At 49.0% G+C, this 16,846-nt stretch overlaps 1 protein-coding gene across 1 annotated transcript; it reads left to right on the forward strand.

Moving 5' to 3' along the window:
- Positions 1 to 3,907: 3,907 nt before the first annotated feature.
- On the forward strand, positions 3,908 to 14,913 carry LOC142881505 (vascular endothelial growth factor C-like). The gene is made up of 8 exons (XM_076015816.1): positions 3,908 to 5,318; positions 7,958 to 8,210; positions 8,500 to 8,690; positions 8,830 to 8,960; positions 9,082 to 9,182; positions 10,256 to 10,390; positions 11,015 to 11,216; positions 14,113 to 14,913. Exons 1-8 carry the CDS (start codon positions 5,217 to 5,219, stop codon positions 14,222 to 14,224), a joined length of 1,227 nt encoding a protein of 408 aa, XP_075871931.1. The 5' UTR covers positions 3,908 to 5,216; the 3' UTR covers positions 14,225 to 14,913.
- Positions 14,914 to 16,846: the final 1,933 nt, after the last annotated feature.

The following is a 16,846-nucleotide window of genomic DNA, read 5'->3' on the forward strand; positions in this document are numbered from 1 at the left end:
CCAGCTCTAAAAACACAATATCTTGACATCATCATCCAACTAGCATCAATTTCAAGCGGTGCATCAAAAATGTGAAGCACTTATCAAGTTCTTCTGGTCGATGCTGCCCTCTCTCTCCCCTCCAACACGGGAAAACAGCACCTGGGAAGTGAGCAGTGACAGGCTGCGCATTGACAGTCCGCTGGGGTGGTTGAGGTTTGGATGGCGTGCTGAGCAGTCGCATCCTCCCCACAGCTCCACAATCACACACAGAGAGCTCAGGTCACACTGGGCCCCCTGATCACAACATGCTGCAGTTTATGGATACATGTGCTGCATACAGAACCACATAGGAGACATGGAGCACTTTGGAAAAAGTGGAGGCTATTGTGCAAAAACATCCACAAGACCTGCTTCTCTTTTCTAAGTAACACAGACTGTTTTGTTTTTGCTTCAGGGGTCCGAGAAAATGTTGCAGTGAGATTCATTTTATGACAACAGTGACTTGCACTGCTGCATAAAGTGGTTAAAGTCTGACAGTGAGCCACATTAAACTGATTGATTCTACTGTTCCACGCCCTCCTGCCTTTTAAATAAAGAGTCTGGATATAAAAGAAATGGCCGAATCATGGATTCATGAAATGTCCCTCTCTCACCTTGGCAAAAATGTATGTAAAAATGCTAGTTATTTAAAGCATGTTTACTGTCTACAACAATGGTGAAAGATTGTTGTTGTTTGTTGTTTTTTTTTAGCAAAAAATAATAATTATGAAATCGACATGACTAGTTATTGTTAGGTCTCCACCTGTTTTCATGGCTGAATCCACAGTTGCTCTATTGAGATGAATTCAGATGACACTGAACGGAGTATCTGACGAGCTGGAAAAACCTTCTTGTATCCTCTTTTTTTTTAAAAAACATAAATAAACGGAATCTAGTGGCGTCTGTATTTACACCACTAGATGGCGCCAGTTGTCTAGTTCATGATAAGGCCTGGTCAAGCTCTCTGGAAATAAATAAATCTACTCCTGGAAATAATAATAAAAGTAAATAGAAGTAGCTCAGTTTGCGTTTGTGTTTTGACTGCAGTCGAGGAGGAGCCACACAACAAAAACAAAACATTTGTCACGAAAAGCCGCCTCAGACTGTTTGTCAAATTATGAAAACAATGACGTAACAATTCCGAGCCGTGTCATGACAGAAGCTCGGCAGAGACAGACGCCAGATACAGGTTTGCTGTCAGAACTGACAGGAAAACCAAACAAAGAAAGTTGTGCAAAGTCGCAGCGATGTGGGTTGTGTTGTTGCCTTTGCTTGGCGGCAAACAAACAGCTGATGGGAAAATTTTCACCTTCACTGGATTTTTCCGCTCCCTCCCCGTCACACATGTGAATCATCATGCGATGCATGCAATCCAGAGTCTGGATGCTGCGTCGCACGGAATCCATAGCACAGAGCTGAGAGAGGAGTGTGTGTGTGTGTGTGTGTGTGTGTGTGTGTGTGTGTGTGTGTATTGTGACACATCCCAGCAGGGCATCTCACGTCATCGGTCACAGCTTTCTCACAACTTGCAGCCACATGTGAGCGGTGGCGCTGAGAACTCGCCCAGCCAGTGTCTGACAGATCAACCAAAAACAAAGCAAAAGCAGCCAATAGGAGAGGAGGAAGTGGTAGAGCTGCAGCGGCGGCAGCAGCAGCAGCAGCAGCAGCAGCAGCAGTAGCAGCAGCAGCGCAACACGACCACGGCCAACCTACACAGCTGAGGTGCCAAGAGTCTCTTCTTATCTGCTGCAGGGCACAGCGTGCAGACACTGATAGAACACAAGGACCAGTTTTCACCTTGTACACAGATGTGGCAAAAGTATTTGCAGTATGTACTTGAGCAAAAGTACTGGTACTTGTGTTTAAAACAAAAAATACTGTGCACTGATTCAACTCTGTTAAAGAAGTAAAAGTAAGAAATTCCAGCTTCTGAAATGTACTGAAGTAAGTTTGATTTTTTCTTTTTTTTTTTTTGTCGTTAATGAGACAATACACTCATTGATAATTTCACAAAAATGAAAGATTTTGACAGAATAATCTGGATTGAACTGCCCAGAGGTCAGAGGTCAAGTATGAGCATCTGAATCATTTTTAACAGCTTTGCAACTCTCAATGCTACAGTGTGTTTTTCTTTTTTCAACTGTAGCACAACCAAACCATAATGAATATATGTACATATAAATGTAAAATTTTTCTCTGCACTGAAGAGATCCTGAAATTGAAGAAAGAAAAATCTATTCAAGCGCAGTAAAATGGGCATGGGCAGCGCCACCACTTGGACAAAGTGCCAAAATAAACAGGGAAAACCGACTGACTGATGATTTTGACGAGGAGATTAACCGTACGAGAAAAGAGGCTCGGATTCACTTGATCTGCTGCCTGTAACTCAAATACAACCATGTTTCAACTGGAGCAGTTCTACTTGATAGGATGGAAAACGGACATCAGACTGGAAGACTTGGTTTGAAGTTAATTAAGTGACGACGACGTCAAGGACGTCCCCTGCTCTGGATCCACGGTCCAACGCAGCTAGCTAAAGTAATTAAGTAACGTCTGTTTTCAATTACGTGCGACTGGTCGGCCGCTCCCGAGCTGGCTTTGCGCGAATGTGCTTCAACCCGGAAACCTCCCCACTAGGTGGCACCAAATCCTACTCAGAACCCCTTTAAGGCAGATACTGTAAAAATGTAAATATGGGCAAGAAAAAAAATAGGGAAACTTGTGTGTGTGTGTATATATGTGTGTGTGTGTGTATATGTATATATATATATATATATATTTATATATATATACACACACACACACACACACACACACACATTCCGCCTTCACCAACAGTCACCCTGAAAGATAAGCGCATATTTAGCCCCCTGTTTACAGCCGGCGGTGGTGGCGAGTGCTGTCTGAACACCTGGAAGGTCACTGATCTCAGATACATCTCAGACAGAAAGTTGTGTTCAGTGTTCAGCCTGCACTTCCTGAGCAGGAGGAGAAGCCACAGGTCCCGGCAGGGACAGTGAGCTTTGGATCACTTCAAAAAGAAGAAAGGTCGAGGCAGGACCACACACACACACACACACACACACACACACACACACACACACACACACACCACAAACTGGGGGGGGAGCAATGAGTGGTATGCGGAATTTGTTGTTTTTTTGTGCGGATCTCGACACATAAAAGTGCACGGCAAGCACACACTTGCCGCCGTGAGTGTGTGGTGTGTGTTGGCGTGCGCGCACGAGCGAGTTGTCTTAATCCCTGCTCTCAAAAAAAAGAAAAGAAGAAGAAAGGCCGACTGGTGACTGGCTCAAAAATCGGATGTTTTCTCATTCGAGTGTTTCCCAGACACACCTCTTCTCCCCTCCTCCCTCTCCTCTTTTTTTTTCTTCCCCCGTAATTTAATTCTGCAGTTGAACGGTAAATGAGGGGTGGGGTGGGGTCGGGTCGGGGGTGATGGGGGTTGGGGGGCAGGTCATAACTTTTAGGGAACGTGGCGTGGCATGCGGGCGCGCAGGCAGGCTTCACCTCCTGCCAACCTGCTGCTGCGCACGCTCCTGGCCGTGGCAGACGGGAGCGCGCACGGCGGCGGCCTCGGGGGCCTGGCGGCCTCGGGGGCCTGGCAGCCTCGGGGGCTTGGCAGCGGTCAGCGCAGGAATGCAAACTGTCGTTTTTAGAAGCCTCCAGTGAAAAGCGCAAAGGGGCAAGAGGGCGGAAGAGCGGCGGCAGGAAAGGCTGCAGGGGTGAGTGTTTTGTGTCGGAGTGGGGGGTGGACGCTGCAGGTGAGAGAGAGAGAGAGAGAGAGAGTGAGAGAGAGAGAGTGAGAAAGAGAGAGAGAGAGAGTGAGAGAGAGAGAGAGAGAGAGGGAGAGAGTGATCGAGGCAGCAGACACAGGAGAGCGACTCTCAAACTGGCAGCAGCTCGGCCGCAGAGCGCTGCAGCCACGTGGACACTCCAGACACTAGAACCTGTTTCTTCCCGCCGCCACAGAGACTTGTAAAGGGACCTTTTTCTTGTCTTCTTTCTGCTCTCCTCATCCCGCCGAGGGAGAAAGTGCGCGCCAGTGCCACGGAAGCAGCCTCGCACAGCCTGCAATTTCTGGGAAGAAGGGGAAAAAAAGAAGGCAGCACAATCGGCTATAACGACGCACAAATCATCTCCGTCACTCCTCCCACTAGAAACAATCCCCCCCCCTCATTCTTGCTTTTCTTCCTCTCCCCCCCTCCTTCCATTCACTCCAGCGGCAGGATGTGGAGGAGCAGGACGCGCGCTCGCTCTGTTTGGACAAGAACTCAACACCGAAATCCGCACACTTGAAAAAAAAAGAAAAGAGAGAAAAATCTGGAGCGGGGGAAGAGGAAGAAAGAGGAGAGAATCCACTTGGGAGCAGGATTTAGAATAAGCTTTTTCCCCTTCCTCCCCCCCTCCCACTTTTCTCTTTGATGCTCCGCTGAGGATCAGACAGCCACCGGCACAAGACGCTGTAAGAAAATTAGAGAGGGAGAAGAAGCCCTGCGAGAGGCAGGCAGGCAGGCAGGCGAGCGAGCAGGGTTTCGCCCTGGAGACTTCTTGGACGGAGATAAAGAAGGAAGCCTTGATCTGAGAGCGACGCGGAAAGGAAGGAGCACAGCTGCTGGGGCGAAGGGAGGGAAAAAAAACTGAGGACGCCAGAGATAAGGAGAGCGAGGGCGAAGGACGAGCCAGGTTGGGCGTGAGAGAGAGAGAGGGGGGGGGAGAGAGAGAGAAAGACAGAGAGAGGGAGGGAGAGAGAGAGAGAACCGGCGTGCTTGATTCTCCAAACACCTGACATCCAACTTGACGGGGATGGAGACGCTGTCGGGCAACGGGAGAGACCTCCCCTGAACTCCACTGAACGGGTAGGGACGAAAAAAAAAGGAGGACGAGAAGACGAGAGAACCGAGAGCTTCCTCCTCATCATGGTGTTTCCAGCCCAGCGCCTGCCAAGCCCAAACAACCCGAGCCAGGAGAGCCACTTCGTGCCCGGCTAGAATGACGAGAGATCTGCCCAGCGTGTGACCCCCTCCCTCTCCCCCTCCCCTCCCCCGCCCCACCGGCTCCGCCCCCCTTCTTCTACCTCCCACCACCCGGTCCACCTGCCTTCCCTCGTCCTTGCAAGTCTGCGACCTTCCCCCTCCTCACTCCTGCGACCTCCTGCACCTCCTCACTCCACTATGTGGATGCCAGTCGTGCTCCTATGGGTTCTTAACATTGGCAACCTCTGCTCGGGGCAGGACTTCCTGGACTTCTACCCAGCTGGAGACATGGAAACTGGGGTGAGACACTTTCAAGTTCTTCTAGCCAAAGCCATAGAAACTCACTCTGGTGTGAGGAAAAAAGAAAAGAAAAGAAAGAAAGCAGCCGTCAAAGAGTCTGATCTCGGTAAACACTCATTTGGCCGTCATCAAAACAGCACTTAGACGGCGTGTTTTTTTGCAGAGGAGCTGTCCAACATGCGGCACCCGATGGGCAAAAGTCGAGATGAGCATTTAGTTTCAAAGTGAAACTAGTTGCTTAGGGCTCCTCACAGCCACTTACACCTGAAAATGAAGCCTTTAGGGACTTCAGGGGTAGGAGCCGGCGCACTGTTAAGAATGCCTTTTACTCCAGAGAGCAAAGATTAAACTGGAAGCTGGAAGTAGGGTGGGAGGTGTGTGTGTGTGTGTGTGGGGAGAGTGGGGGGGTAGGGGGGGTTCGAAGGGGGTTGGAGGAAGATAACGGTCCGGGCACTGAAGTTCTGAAACAGCTTCAACTCGGTTGGCTTCAGCGGGAGAGTCGGGTGCACATTTCTGGCCCGAGACGTTCCAGTTGCACCAACGTCAACCTCGTGACTTGTGAAGAGCGGTAGCGTGAGGAGGAGGAAATCCCTTTAATCCTCCCCTAATCCAAATTCATGGTCTGTCCTGTGAGTATTTTCTCACAGGACAGACATTGAATTTGGAAGTCAAAAAATTTGGCTGAATTGTTATGTCAGCGTTGTTATCCGAGGCATAATTGCCATTTGTAAATTAGCTCATTTGGCATTTTTGAAGTTGACTCGCGGCCTCAATGTCTGATGTTTTTATTTTGGTTTGAGCAGCGCATTGCGGTTCGTGCGTGGTCATGGGTAGGTTGCGCAATGCGCGTCATCTGCATGCTTTTTTTCTTCTTCTTTTTTTAACCACTTCCACTCAAGGACAAGCGGCCGCCCTGACCCAAGGCTCGTCATGAGGGTGTCACGATCGAGAACGTTGAATGCCACCAAGAGGTCTCTGATGAGATGAGCACAGAGGTGCTTTTCATCTGGGCGGTAATCCATGACACCAGTGCCAACAATCACTGCCCTATCAGCAGGTTTCTAAGTGGATTTCCTGATGTTTAGGTCCAAAGACAAGATCACTCAGATTCATAATGAAGGGCGGATACCACTCCAGAGTCATTGCTTGACAATGACAGCTTCTTAAGGCATAGGTCTGGTCATTTGAACAATGCGCTGTGAATCTTTTGCTTGGTTTCCTTTCACGGAAATTGATTGATCTTGACTACCATCAAAGGGTGGTTTCATCACAGTACGGTAAGCCTCCTTGTCAAGCAGGTCCTGGTCGCGGCTGAGTGTCAAAAGCCATATCTCGTCATGTCTTGGGGCATGACCAGAAGGCATGACCAGCTAGCCAAAGAGAGAGCTAACCTGAACGCTTCCAAGCCTATCAGCACAGGGTTCCAATTCCTACAAGTTCTGACATCGACAATGGGATTAATTAATTGACTCCTGTTGTGAGCCAAAAAAAGCAAAGGGTGAACAGCGGTAAGAGGCAGATGGAGGGGGTTCTAGGTGAAGCAATAACATGGGAGGTAGTACCAGTTGTACCGGCCTGCTCCTCCTCAGATGCGAGAATCTAAAGATCAAGTCTTCACACTCTGGAGGATAATGTTGTTATCTCTCGATGACACAGGCACCCTAACTGGCACGTCAGTTCGCTTATATCACGCTCTGTCTTGCATCCAAGGTATTACACAGGGAGCTGCAGTCATCAATGATGAGGACTGATAAATCATTACGGGGATGAGTCACACAGGGAGCCACTTTATTAGAGGGTATCATTCACTTTCTGAATGGATCTGTTCTGCAACATAAAACCCTTGTTGTACAATAATAACACTAACAGAGAGAGAGTGTGGGCGGCGTTGATTATCTAAAGATCCGTTTGGGTCCCGCCGTGCAGATCCACCATGTTCATCACGCCATGAATGTCACAGTGGTGAACCGTGAAAGGTCAATCGAATTCTGCATTTAGACCAACCAAAAGAGGAAAGAGGAAACCGCAGGTGCCACACGAACATTTCCTCATGATCGCTGTGCTTCCCTCTGGGGATGTCTTCGTAGTGGCCCTTGATAGCTGTGACACAGATGGTCCCAAGACATCCAGTCATTGAAAGCTTCCCAATGTACTCCAACTGGAACAAAGGGTAGATTGAGCGGAGGCAAGGATAAGCAGGGTGCTGCCGGGTCAAAGCTCGTCCATCCAGCTCTAAGCAGCAAACACCTCCACAGCCCGTTGAGATGCGACAATACAGTGTTTAAGGTGGACAATGTTACACTGGCCATGTTTTCAATGTTTCTCTTGTTCTTTGGATTCTGAAAATGTATCTCCAAACAAAAATGTTTGCCAGTGAATTCACCAACTTCTGGAGAATTTGATGCGACTCATCCTAATTGCCCCTCTGAGATTTCTGGATCTGAGTCTTTGCTAAGTCAGAGCTTAATTGCGCAACAGTGTGAGCTGAGACATCTCAAAATTCTTTTTGGCTTGACTAATCGTAGTATTTTTTTGGAGGGGGTTTGGTTAAGGATGTACATGACGCTTTGTGGCAAAATGTTCAGTTTTTTATTTTCCAAAGCCAAATTTGGTCAAATGATTGCCTTTCTGTCTGTCAGGAGGAAGGTTGGTTAGATGACCGGCCGAGTTTGGAGACGGTGAAGAGCGTGGACGAGCTGCTGGAGCTCCTGTACCCGGAGTATGGCCTCCTCCAGCAGTGCCTGAGGAGGAAAGCCCACCGCAGCGCCTTCGCCTCCTCCTATCTCTCTTTCCCCGACCCCTCGGCGAGCCCCCTCGTCTACTCTGACGACGAGGACGTGTGGGCTCACTCCAGGAAAGAGGCCCTGTACAAGATGGATGAGACTCTGGAGGGTAAGTCAAATTACGGCAGCAAGGTCTTACGAGGCCCTTTCCACAAATGTTGACGTGTTTTTTGGTGGAATTTGTTTAGGATCAAAAGGGTTTCAGCTCTTCATTTAACATGAACGAGTTGGGGTTGGCTGCCAAGTAAGTACAAAGCAAATGGCCAACATGGCAGAGACACAAGAGGAAATTATAAATAAAAGGAGGTTGATTCCCTGCCAGCTGCGCTGACAAACATCTGCGGAGCCGAAATGACTCCCTTTTTCTCAGCAAGCAACGCCCTGTGCCCTTTTCCCAGTCATCCTGGAGGAGATGCAGCGGACCTCGTGCCAGCCCAGAGAGGTGTGCGTGGAGGTGGCCAAGGAGTACCCACAATCCACCAGCCAAGTCTACGTGCCCCGCTGCGTGGCGCTGCACCGCTGCGGCGGCTGCTGCAACACCGACGCCTTTTACTGCAGCAACACGAGCAACACGCTCGTCAACAAGACGGTAAGTTGCCTTCGCCACCGCGCAATCTTCTGGCGCCTCAAACTTCTGGGAAAAACAACAAACAACAACAAAAGTTGCACCGACCTTCAATGTGCAAAATCGACACCAGCTGACTCCTCCTCCCTTTTCAAACTTTCAGCTGATCGATGTGTCCCCGTCCAGGAAAGACCGCGCCGTCATCGTGGTAACGTTTGTCAACCACACGTCGTGCGAGTGCCTCTCCAGGCGGCCGCTGCACTCCATCATACGGCGATCAGCGACAGATCACCTGTGAGTCGGCCTACGGAGAAATTCTCCAGCTGTAGCCCGCACAGCCGTGCACTGACAAATTGTCTGTGTGTGTGTGTGTGTGTGTGTGTGTGTGTGTGCGCGTGCGTGTGTGTGTGAGTAGGTGCTCGCCGCCTGACCTTCCATGTGCCGCCGGCTCGTTATGGGATCCAGTCCATTGTGCGTGTGTCTCCACTGACACAATGAACTACCCCGACACCGCCGGTGGGTTTGATCAAATCCCCAAACTGTTGAGTTCCCGATGCTACACAATCTGCTCCCCAATCAGTCTGTATACGACCTCCAGGGAGTTCATGTTCAGCAACACCGAGGGTCATTTTCAAGGTTTGTCGGATCCTAGGGTTCCGACAAACCTTGAACCATGACGAACCATGACGATAAGTCGTTCCACAGAGTTTTTTTCGTGATTTTACCTGTCGTTCGTCCAGTATTACGCAAAATATGTACAAGAGAGAAATAAAAAAATGAAGAAATAAATAAATATATATATATATATTTACATAAAAAGAAACTATCAAACAAGCGTTACACTCTTGGACGTGTGCCACTGCATAGTGGGGTCCTGGAATTCAGATGACTTTTGGAGTACAAAGTCATCTTAGGGAAAAAGAAAAAAAAAGGCAACACCTTTGCAACTTGGGCCTAATTTGGATTCAGCTTCAAAGAATTTGAAAAAAAAAAAAACAACAACAAAAAACAACATACCAATCAGCAGAGCCAATGATAATGATGATGGTGATGATGATAACACCTTGGCAGCGCATTAACGTTACACAAAGTGACTTACCCTGCAGGCACGTTTACTTAACAAGAAGGTGATGAGTCAAAGTATCTCCGCATTGTTTGTACTTGTACAATCACGCGCAGAAATCTTCCTCCCTTCCGTCCACCGCTACCGTTTCTTCTCCCATGACAAGAAACTTTACGAGATGAAAATAGGCACCGATGGGAAAAAACGTCTGAATACTTTTCCCGCGACTCAATTAGGTCCCGTCGGCGCAGTCTTTTGCAGTATATATACGGCTGGCGGGGATCTCTTTAGTGCTAAGTGCTAGATTGGAAAGCCGTTTTTAGCTTGGACCGTTAGTCCACTGTCATATAATTTGCGCTGCAAAGGCTGGACTTCCTCGAAACATGCCATTTTGTCGCTTAGAGAATATTAAGACTGCAACTGCTGGTACACTTTACATGCAACTTGACGTCGGTGCTTTTGGTCCGACAGAAAAGCGCGGGGGAAAAAAAACAAAAGATTGGTACTCACTTTCTGTTGCTTGCAGAGGTGCAACACCCGGGTCTGCTGGCGCTCTGCGGGCCCAACAAGGTCATGGACGAGTCCACCTGCGAGTGCGTGTGTCAGAACGGCCTGACCGAGCACAGCTGCGATCCGGGCTGGAAGCTGGACCACGACACCTGTAAGAGAAAGCTTTTGACTTTAAAACAATCATAAAAATAAAAGACTTACCACATATTATCCATCTGAAGAGTAATTACAACTCTTGCCAGGAAAAGGATGTCAGCGTAGGCTTAACCCACCCACGTCTTGCGATCTCTCACGTTGACTGGAAACACATGGCGTTAAGGGAGAAAAAGGCCTGTTGCGCTGGAAACCAGCAGGCGAGACAGAGCCAGGAGGGATAAACAAAGATACGGGGAGTTGGGCCTTTAAAAACAAATATCTGCAGAAAGCAAGTCAGAACTTGACCCGCAAATATTTAGGGTCTAGGACGACGACAACAGAGGCACAGAGAACTTGATATCCCTGAATAACTGAATGGGATTCATTGTGTCTTCATTTAATATATACAATTGTACAATACAATTTTTTTTTCTTCTATCACAGACAAACAAATATTTTAGATGTTGTCTTCATACCTTTACAAGTTTCGACGTAAACCTTATAAGGAAGACGGAAGTTTACGTCGAAACGTGAAGGTACGAAGAAAAGATGTAAAAATATCTGTGTGTTTGTGACCAAAGTGAAACACTGGCAATGGTTGACATCCCTTTGTTGCGTTTCCTCCGTCTGCTGCGCCAAGGTGAATGCCAGTGCCAAGCCAGGGCGGAGGGGCGGCCGTGTCCCGCCGGCCAGCGCTGGGACGGGGAGCTGTGCGGCTGCGTGTGCGCCGCCGTGTGCCCGGGGAGCCAGCCGCTCAACCCCAACACCTGCCTGTGCCAGTGCAGGGAGAGCCCGCACTCGTGCCTGCTGCAGGGGAAGAGGTTCAACCCCAACACCTGCAGGTAACGGAGCCCCACAAGACTTTTATGACTGAGCGCTCCCGCGGCGTGGGTGGGCGGGCACTTGGGTGCGTTTGGGAGGAGGGCTTTGATTAACTGGTGCACTCGTGTCAAAGGTCCAGCGTGTGAAATTTTCAAGGAAGCCGGTATTTAAGGCAGCCCGCCTGACAGCGTGTTTCCTATTGAGGGCACTGTCAGGGCTTAAAAACTGGGTTTCCATAAAAAATTAAAAACAAATTGGCAGGGGGGAGCAAGATGGCAGCTAACTAGAAGCAAGACCCTGTGTACTCTTATATATGAGATCTGCTCTAACCAAATTACTTTTATTGTACAGCGAGTATACACTTGAATGAATGTATTTATGGGCAGTATGTTAAGTTGTTACCAATATAAGAACCATAAATCAAGCTAAATATTACACACTGGACCTTTAAATGTTTTTTATTTTTATTTTTGTCAAGCACCTCGTGCAGCATTTTTTATGGATGAAAGGTGCAATGCGAATATAGTTTGATTTGATTTGATGTCACGCAGGCGCCTCGGCGTCGCGGGAACATCAACCGTGGGCGTGGCTGCAGATCTGGGTTGCAGATCTGGATTCAATTGGCTGAATTGAACGGAAAAGCACCCAAAAAGAGTGGGAGGGAGGGGGCCTCTCTGTTTGCCGGTTCATCTGCAGGGTTTGTGGGGCAACTGTTGGGCGGGAGGCTGAGTCGAGGCCACACAGCTGCTCAGCCACTTCTGGAACTAAACAGAAATCCTGCACTTGGGCTGATGACAACAGCGAACGCACAGCAGCCAACTGGACCGCAACACAAAGAAAGACACACACACACACACACACACACACACACACACACACACACACACACACACTCCAGAGCTTCAGATGATTGTTCCGCCCCACTACCCACCCATCGATGGAATCCGTTTTTTGACTTTTTTGGTTTTTTTGCACCGTTTGTATTCCTGACAACATCTCTCAGTGACATCAACATCAAACTTTTCCCCAAAGGACAGCGGCCGCCAGTCAGGAGTCTGGCGTCCACACCGCAGCTCCGCTCTGACGCAGCCGCCTCCAAGAGAGAGAGAGAGAGAGAGAGGGAGAGAGAGAGAGAGAGAGAGAGAGAGACAGACCACAACTCGCGCCGCTTCCTTGTAACCTTGTAAAAACCAGCGAGGGGAAACAACACATGACGTCATTACTCCCCCCCCCACCCCCCAACCCCCCACCCCCCACCCCACCCCCGAACAATCGCCAGATGTGGGCCTCACCTCTTGGATGGCGAGCGCAAACACAGAGCAAAATTGGCAATAATAAATCAAAGGGATTCAGGGGTTGCCGAGCAGGTGCGGCTGGGGAGAGTTGATGTCATTTGTGATTTTTCTTTTTACGTGAGCGCGAAGAGGCGCCGACGGTGTGGTGGTATCCAGGCCAGTGGAGCAGCAGCTGATCACCACTTCAGCCAATAATCAATTCATGGGATGCCACACGCACACACGTATATATGTATGGATGGCACATGTGTGAAAATATATAAATAAGTATAATATACATATTGAATATATATATATATATATATAGTACATATATATACACACACGCACATCTATCTCCCCCTGTGACGAGGCCCCAGGAGGACAGAGGGAGGGGGGGGGGGGGAAAGCAAAGGAAACCCTTAACGGTCATAACGTACATTCCGCATGATTCTTCATTGCCTTTTTTGGGAAACAGGGCGGCCAAATATTTGATGGCAGCCTCAGCTGCAGTTCGCATGTTGTGGTTCCCACAGCCAGCACGCAAGGGCTCCACCTCGCCGTGACCCGCCAGGCTCTGCAGCGGGAGGACGGACGGACGGACGGACGGACGGACAGACAGCGGGGCTGAACTCGGGGCGGTGGCGAGGGGGGGAAACGCGGATCTGAAGTGGCCTGATTAGGATCTGGAATGGCGGGCCTGCCTCGCACGCGGGAAAGGCGGCGTTTCCGTCCCCCAATATTCCCGAGCCGAGGCCAGTTGAACAAACCTTCAGTTCAAACTGAAGTCGGCGGTTGATGCCACAGACATTGTTGCTTTGTATTTGCATCAGCTGGCGGAAAACAATTCTCACAGCGAGCCTTTTGTGTAGCTTTCTCAACTAGCGCGTACAATATATTTCTGCTCGCGAAACCGAATCGCCAGATTTGCATTTATTAACTCTTACAATTGGAATACAATTGTAAAAAAAAAAAAAAAAAAATGCAAATGTTTCTTATTTGTAACCCTTGGAAAAGGACGCTGAAACATGAGAAACCCAACAGAATTGTAGATGACTTTAACAAGTATGCATGAAACCAAACAGTTTAAGGGGACTTGAAAGACCTCAAAGTCAAACGCAGCCCGAAGCCAAAGTTCACAGAGTCTCAAAGCTTTACTACACAACATACCGAGACGGTGCCACGAGGAAACACAGGTTCAAACATTACAATCGCATGCACTTGCTTCATCTTGAGGTATTTTTCCTTTAAATTACTTCACATCTGCTCACAGGAGGTGGCGCAACCAGGTGTGGGCGCCTTGCTGTGATTCAGAGAGGACACGTTTCCCAGAATTTGGCCCTTTTCTCTCCCCCTCCGCAGTCACGCACTCGCTCACTCAGAACCGCGTGATGCATGCACTGGGGGACCTTGGATTGGGGTGTGGGTGTGTGTGTGGGGAGAGGGGGGGTGGTCCATGAGGGATGTGCTTATCAGAATGATCAATAGTGTTCGTGCAAAAGGAAATCTAATCTCCCCCATGTCCTCTTTTGATTATTCCTCCCTCCCTCAACCTCACCCTTCTTTTCATTTCTTTTCCTCGATCCCACAACCCCCCCCCACCCGACCCCTCCCCTCCCTCCGCCGCCTCCCCCTCCTCCAGCTGTTACAGGAAGCCTTGCCGAGGGCCCCGACGCGTCTGCCAGGTCGGCTTTGAGTACAGCCAGTTTGTCTGCCAGTGCATCCCCAGCTACATGATGCCTGGATGGAATTAAGCGAGCGAGTCCCCAGACAGGCGGGCGGGCGGGCGGGCGGTCAGACGGCGAGAGAGAGAGCGAGACTGAAGCGGGTGGAAGAAAAGAAAAAGAAAGAAAGAAAAAAAAACCCAACAGATGTCGCCATTTATCTCCCGGGAACTGGAGGCTGCGAACCCTCTGGAAGTGAAACCAGGAGGGGGCGACGGACGCAAAACAGGAGGAAGGAAAGGAGAAGCATTTGTAATGGATTACATGCAAATGGATTACATGTGCGGCCGCATAAAGGAGGAGGATGAGCGTCCCCCCGGTGCCCCCCCCCACCCCTAGTTTCCCAGAGAAACAAAGGGGGAGAAAAAAGGGAAGGCCAGAGAGCCACCTGGCGAGCCGTAAAACTCGTAAAGCGCAGAGTGAGAATGAGACGGGGAGACGTGACTGCGGAGGGAGCACCATTCCTCGTCGCACCTGGAAACTATAAAGCGTGACGACAAAAAAAAAAGAAAAAAAAGAAAAGAAAAGACAGAAAAAAAAAAAAGGTGGGCCAGGCCGGTGGGTCCCGCCTTCGCCGCTGCAACATGTCGGAGCACGACGCCCGGCCGCCGCCCCGAGGCCCGGCGGCAGCGGGAAAATGGAAAGTGGAGTAAAACTTAATGGCAGAGGAGCCGCTCGCATAAAAAAAAAAAAAAAAAAAAAAAAAAAAAAAAAAGCCGGCCTCCTCCGACTCACACGGGTTGAAGGATTGATTTCGGAGGGGGAAGAGGGGAGGGGGGTATGGGGGAGGGGGGTTGTGGGACGTTGCCTGTTTTTCAGACGAACTGACAAACACCTTGTTTTTATTTATACCGACACAGACGAGACAAATCTCTTGTTTCTGCCGCGTCTCGTTTCCCTTTTAAAACAAAGCAGCCAGCGGGGAGAGGGAGGGGGGGGGGGGCTTCTTCTTCTCCTTCTTCCAAATGCAGAGAAAAACAGTCCAAGCACCATGAAAATGTCGACAAAGTTCAATCAAAGATCTGCTGTGACTTTTTCCCTTTTTATATTTATTCTTCTTCGTTTCCTCATTCTTCTTCTTCTTCTTCTTCTTCTTCAGCAGGAAGCCAGCCGTGTGTTCAATTGTGCGCCGGCCTAAACACTCCCAAAACTGCTATTATGGCCTCCAGTTTTAACTTGCCTCTCCCCGCGACTGTTGCAACTCGCACGCAGCTCAGCTCGGCTCAGCTCAGACTTCCACTTATTTATCTCTGCGCACTCTTTAACGTTATTTGTAAATAATCTGCAATCGTGACTTTCCATATTTAAATCTGGCCCTCTCCAGAGAGAACCCTGTGCAGATGTAAGATACTGTATATAAGCACGGGGCTAGGTATCCTTGGCATGAGGTTGCGTGCGCGCCTTTGTGAGTTTTATGAATTTTTGCGGTCGACACTGTTTCTACACTGCTAGGGACTCAGCGTAGCGGCTCATTAAAGGGGCGCCAGTGTGTTGCGCTTCAAAGGAACTACTGTTGTTCATCGAAATACTTAGTCATGACTTAATTTAATTGACGTCAGCGATGGTTGTTTTCATTTGCTAATAAGGGCTCGTCTGAGCAACACACGATGTTAGAGAATGAGGTGGAACCAAATCTGACACACTGGGCCAAACACGCTACAAAATGCAAATGTTTGATGACTAAATGCAATGTAAAAAAAATATGAATATCTGCTGTATGCATGTAAGGAATATCAGAATCCTCCCGCCTGCCTGGTATTAACTCATTAAAAATCTTTTTGTGGGTATGAATGAAAGGCCCTGGCATGTTGTTTGTGATGCCTGTTTTATTATTATTATTATTTTTAAGTCAACTTGTGCTTAAGTGTCAGTTTCTCTCTCTGGCCAGACAAATGTACTCACTTGTGGTTGCCAACTTGGTCCAAGTGTCGTCGCCTCCTCTTTGCCCTCATCTCTGCGTCTGCCACGACAAACAACGTTCACTCAGGTCAAATAAATATTTTCCAAAATGCGACGGAAGAGAACAACAAAGCCATCCCTTCCTCCCTCCCTCCCTCCTCCGTCTGGCCCACAGCAGCCTCGACACCCCGGGCCTGCGTAATTACCCCACTGCGGCGCATAGTCACCACCATGATTAAGGTCTGGATGGTATGCACCGTCACCAGGCTTTAAAAAATTAAATTAAAAAGGCAGCGGGTAAGCCAGGCACCTTTTAATGTCTGTTTGCGCGCACGTGTGCCAACAGCTGAGGGAGACGCGGTGGGAAGGAATGTCGGACTGTCTGCTCTACTGACTTACATCTTGGCTGATTTCAAAACGCCGTCTAGAAGCTGAAGAAACACGGGAGAGGGAGAAACTTTACAAGTGGACGTGAGTGGAAATGCAAGCGCAGGCCTTTGTGCCCAGCGCAGCTGTGGGTTCCTCCACTCCTTGAACCTGCAGGGTTAAAACAAGAAGAGCATTGGTGGGTACAGAGGGATGTGAACATTGACAATCTTCTGTATAGCTCACTTTATTGAGGCAGAGCTGATCTGGTCAGCAGCGGTTCACCAACCACATATTGCAAGCTTGTTATCACCGCCCTTGGAAAAACATGCCGTCCATACGCTTTAAATCAATCATGCGCCTGCAATGTACTCAAATGAGCCTTCA

Source organism: Nelusetta ayraudi, unplaced genomic scaffold, assembly GCF_046127955.1.
Source record: "Nelusetta ayraudi isolate G7.1 ecotype Tasmania unplaced genomic scaffold, CSIRO-AGI_Nayr_v1 ptg000197l, whole genome shotgun sequence".
NCBI lineage: Eukaryota > Metazoa > Chordata > Actinopteri > Tetraodontiformes > Monacanthidae > Nelusetta > Nelusetta ayraudi.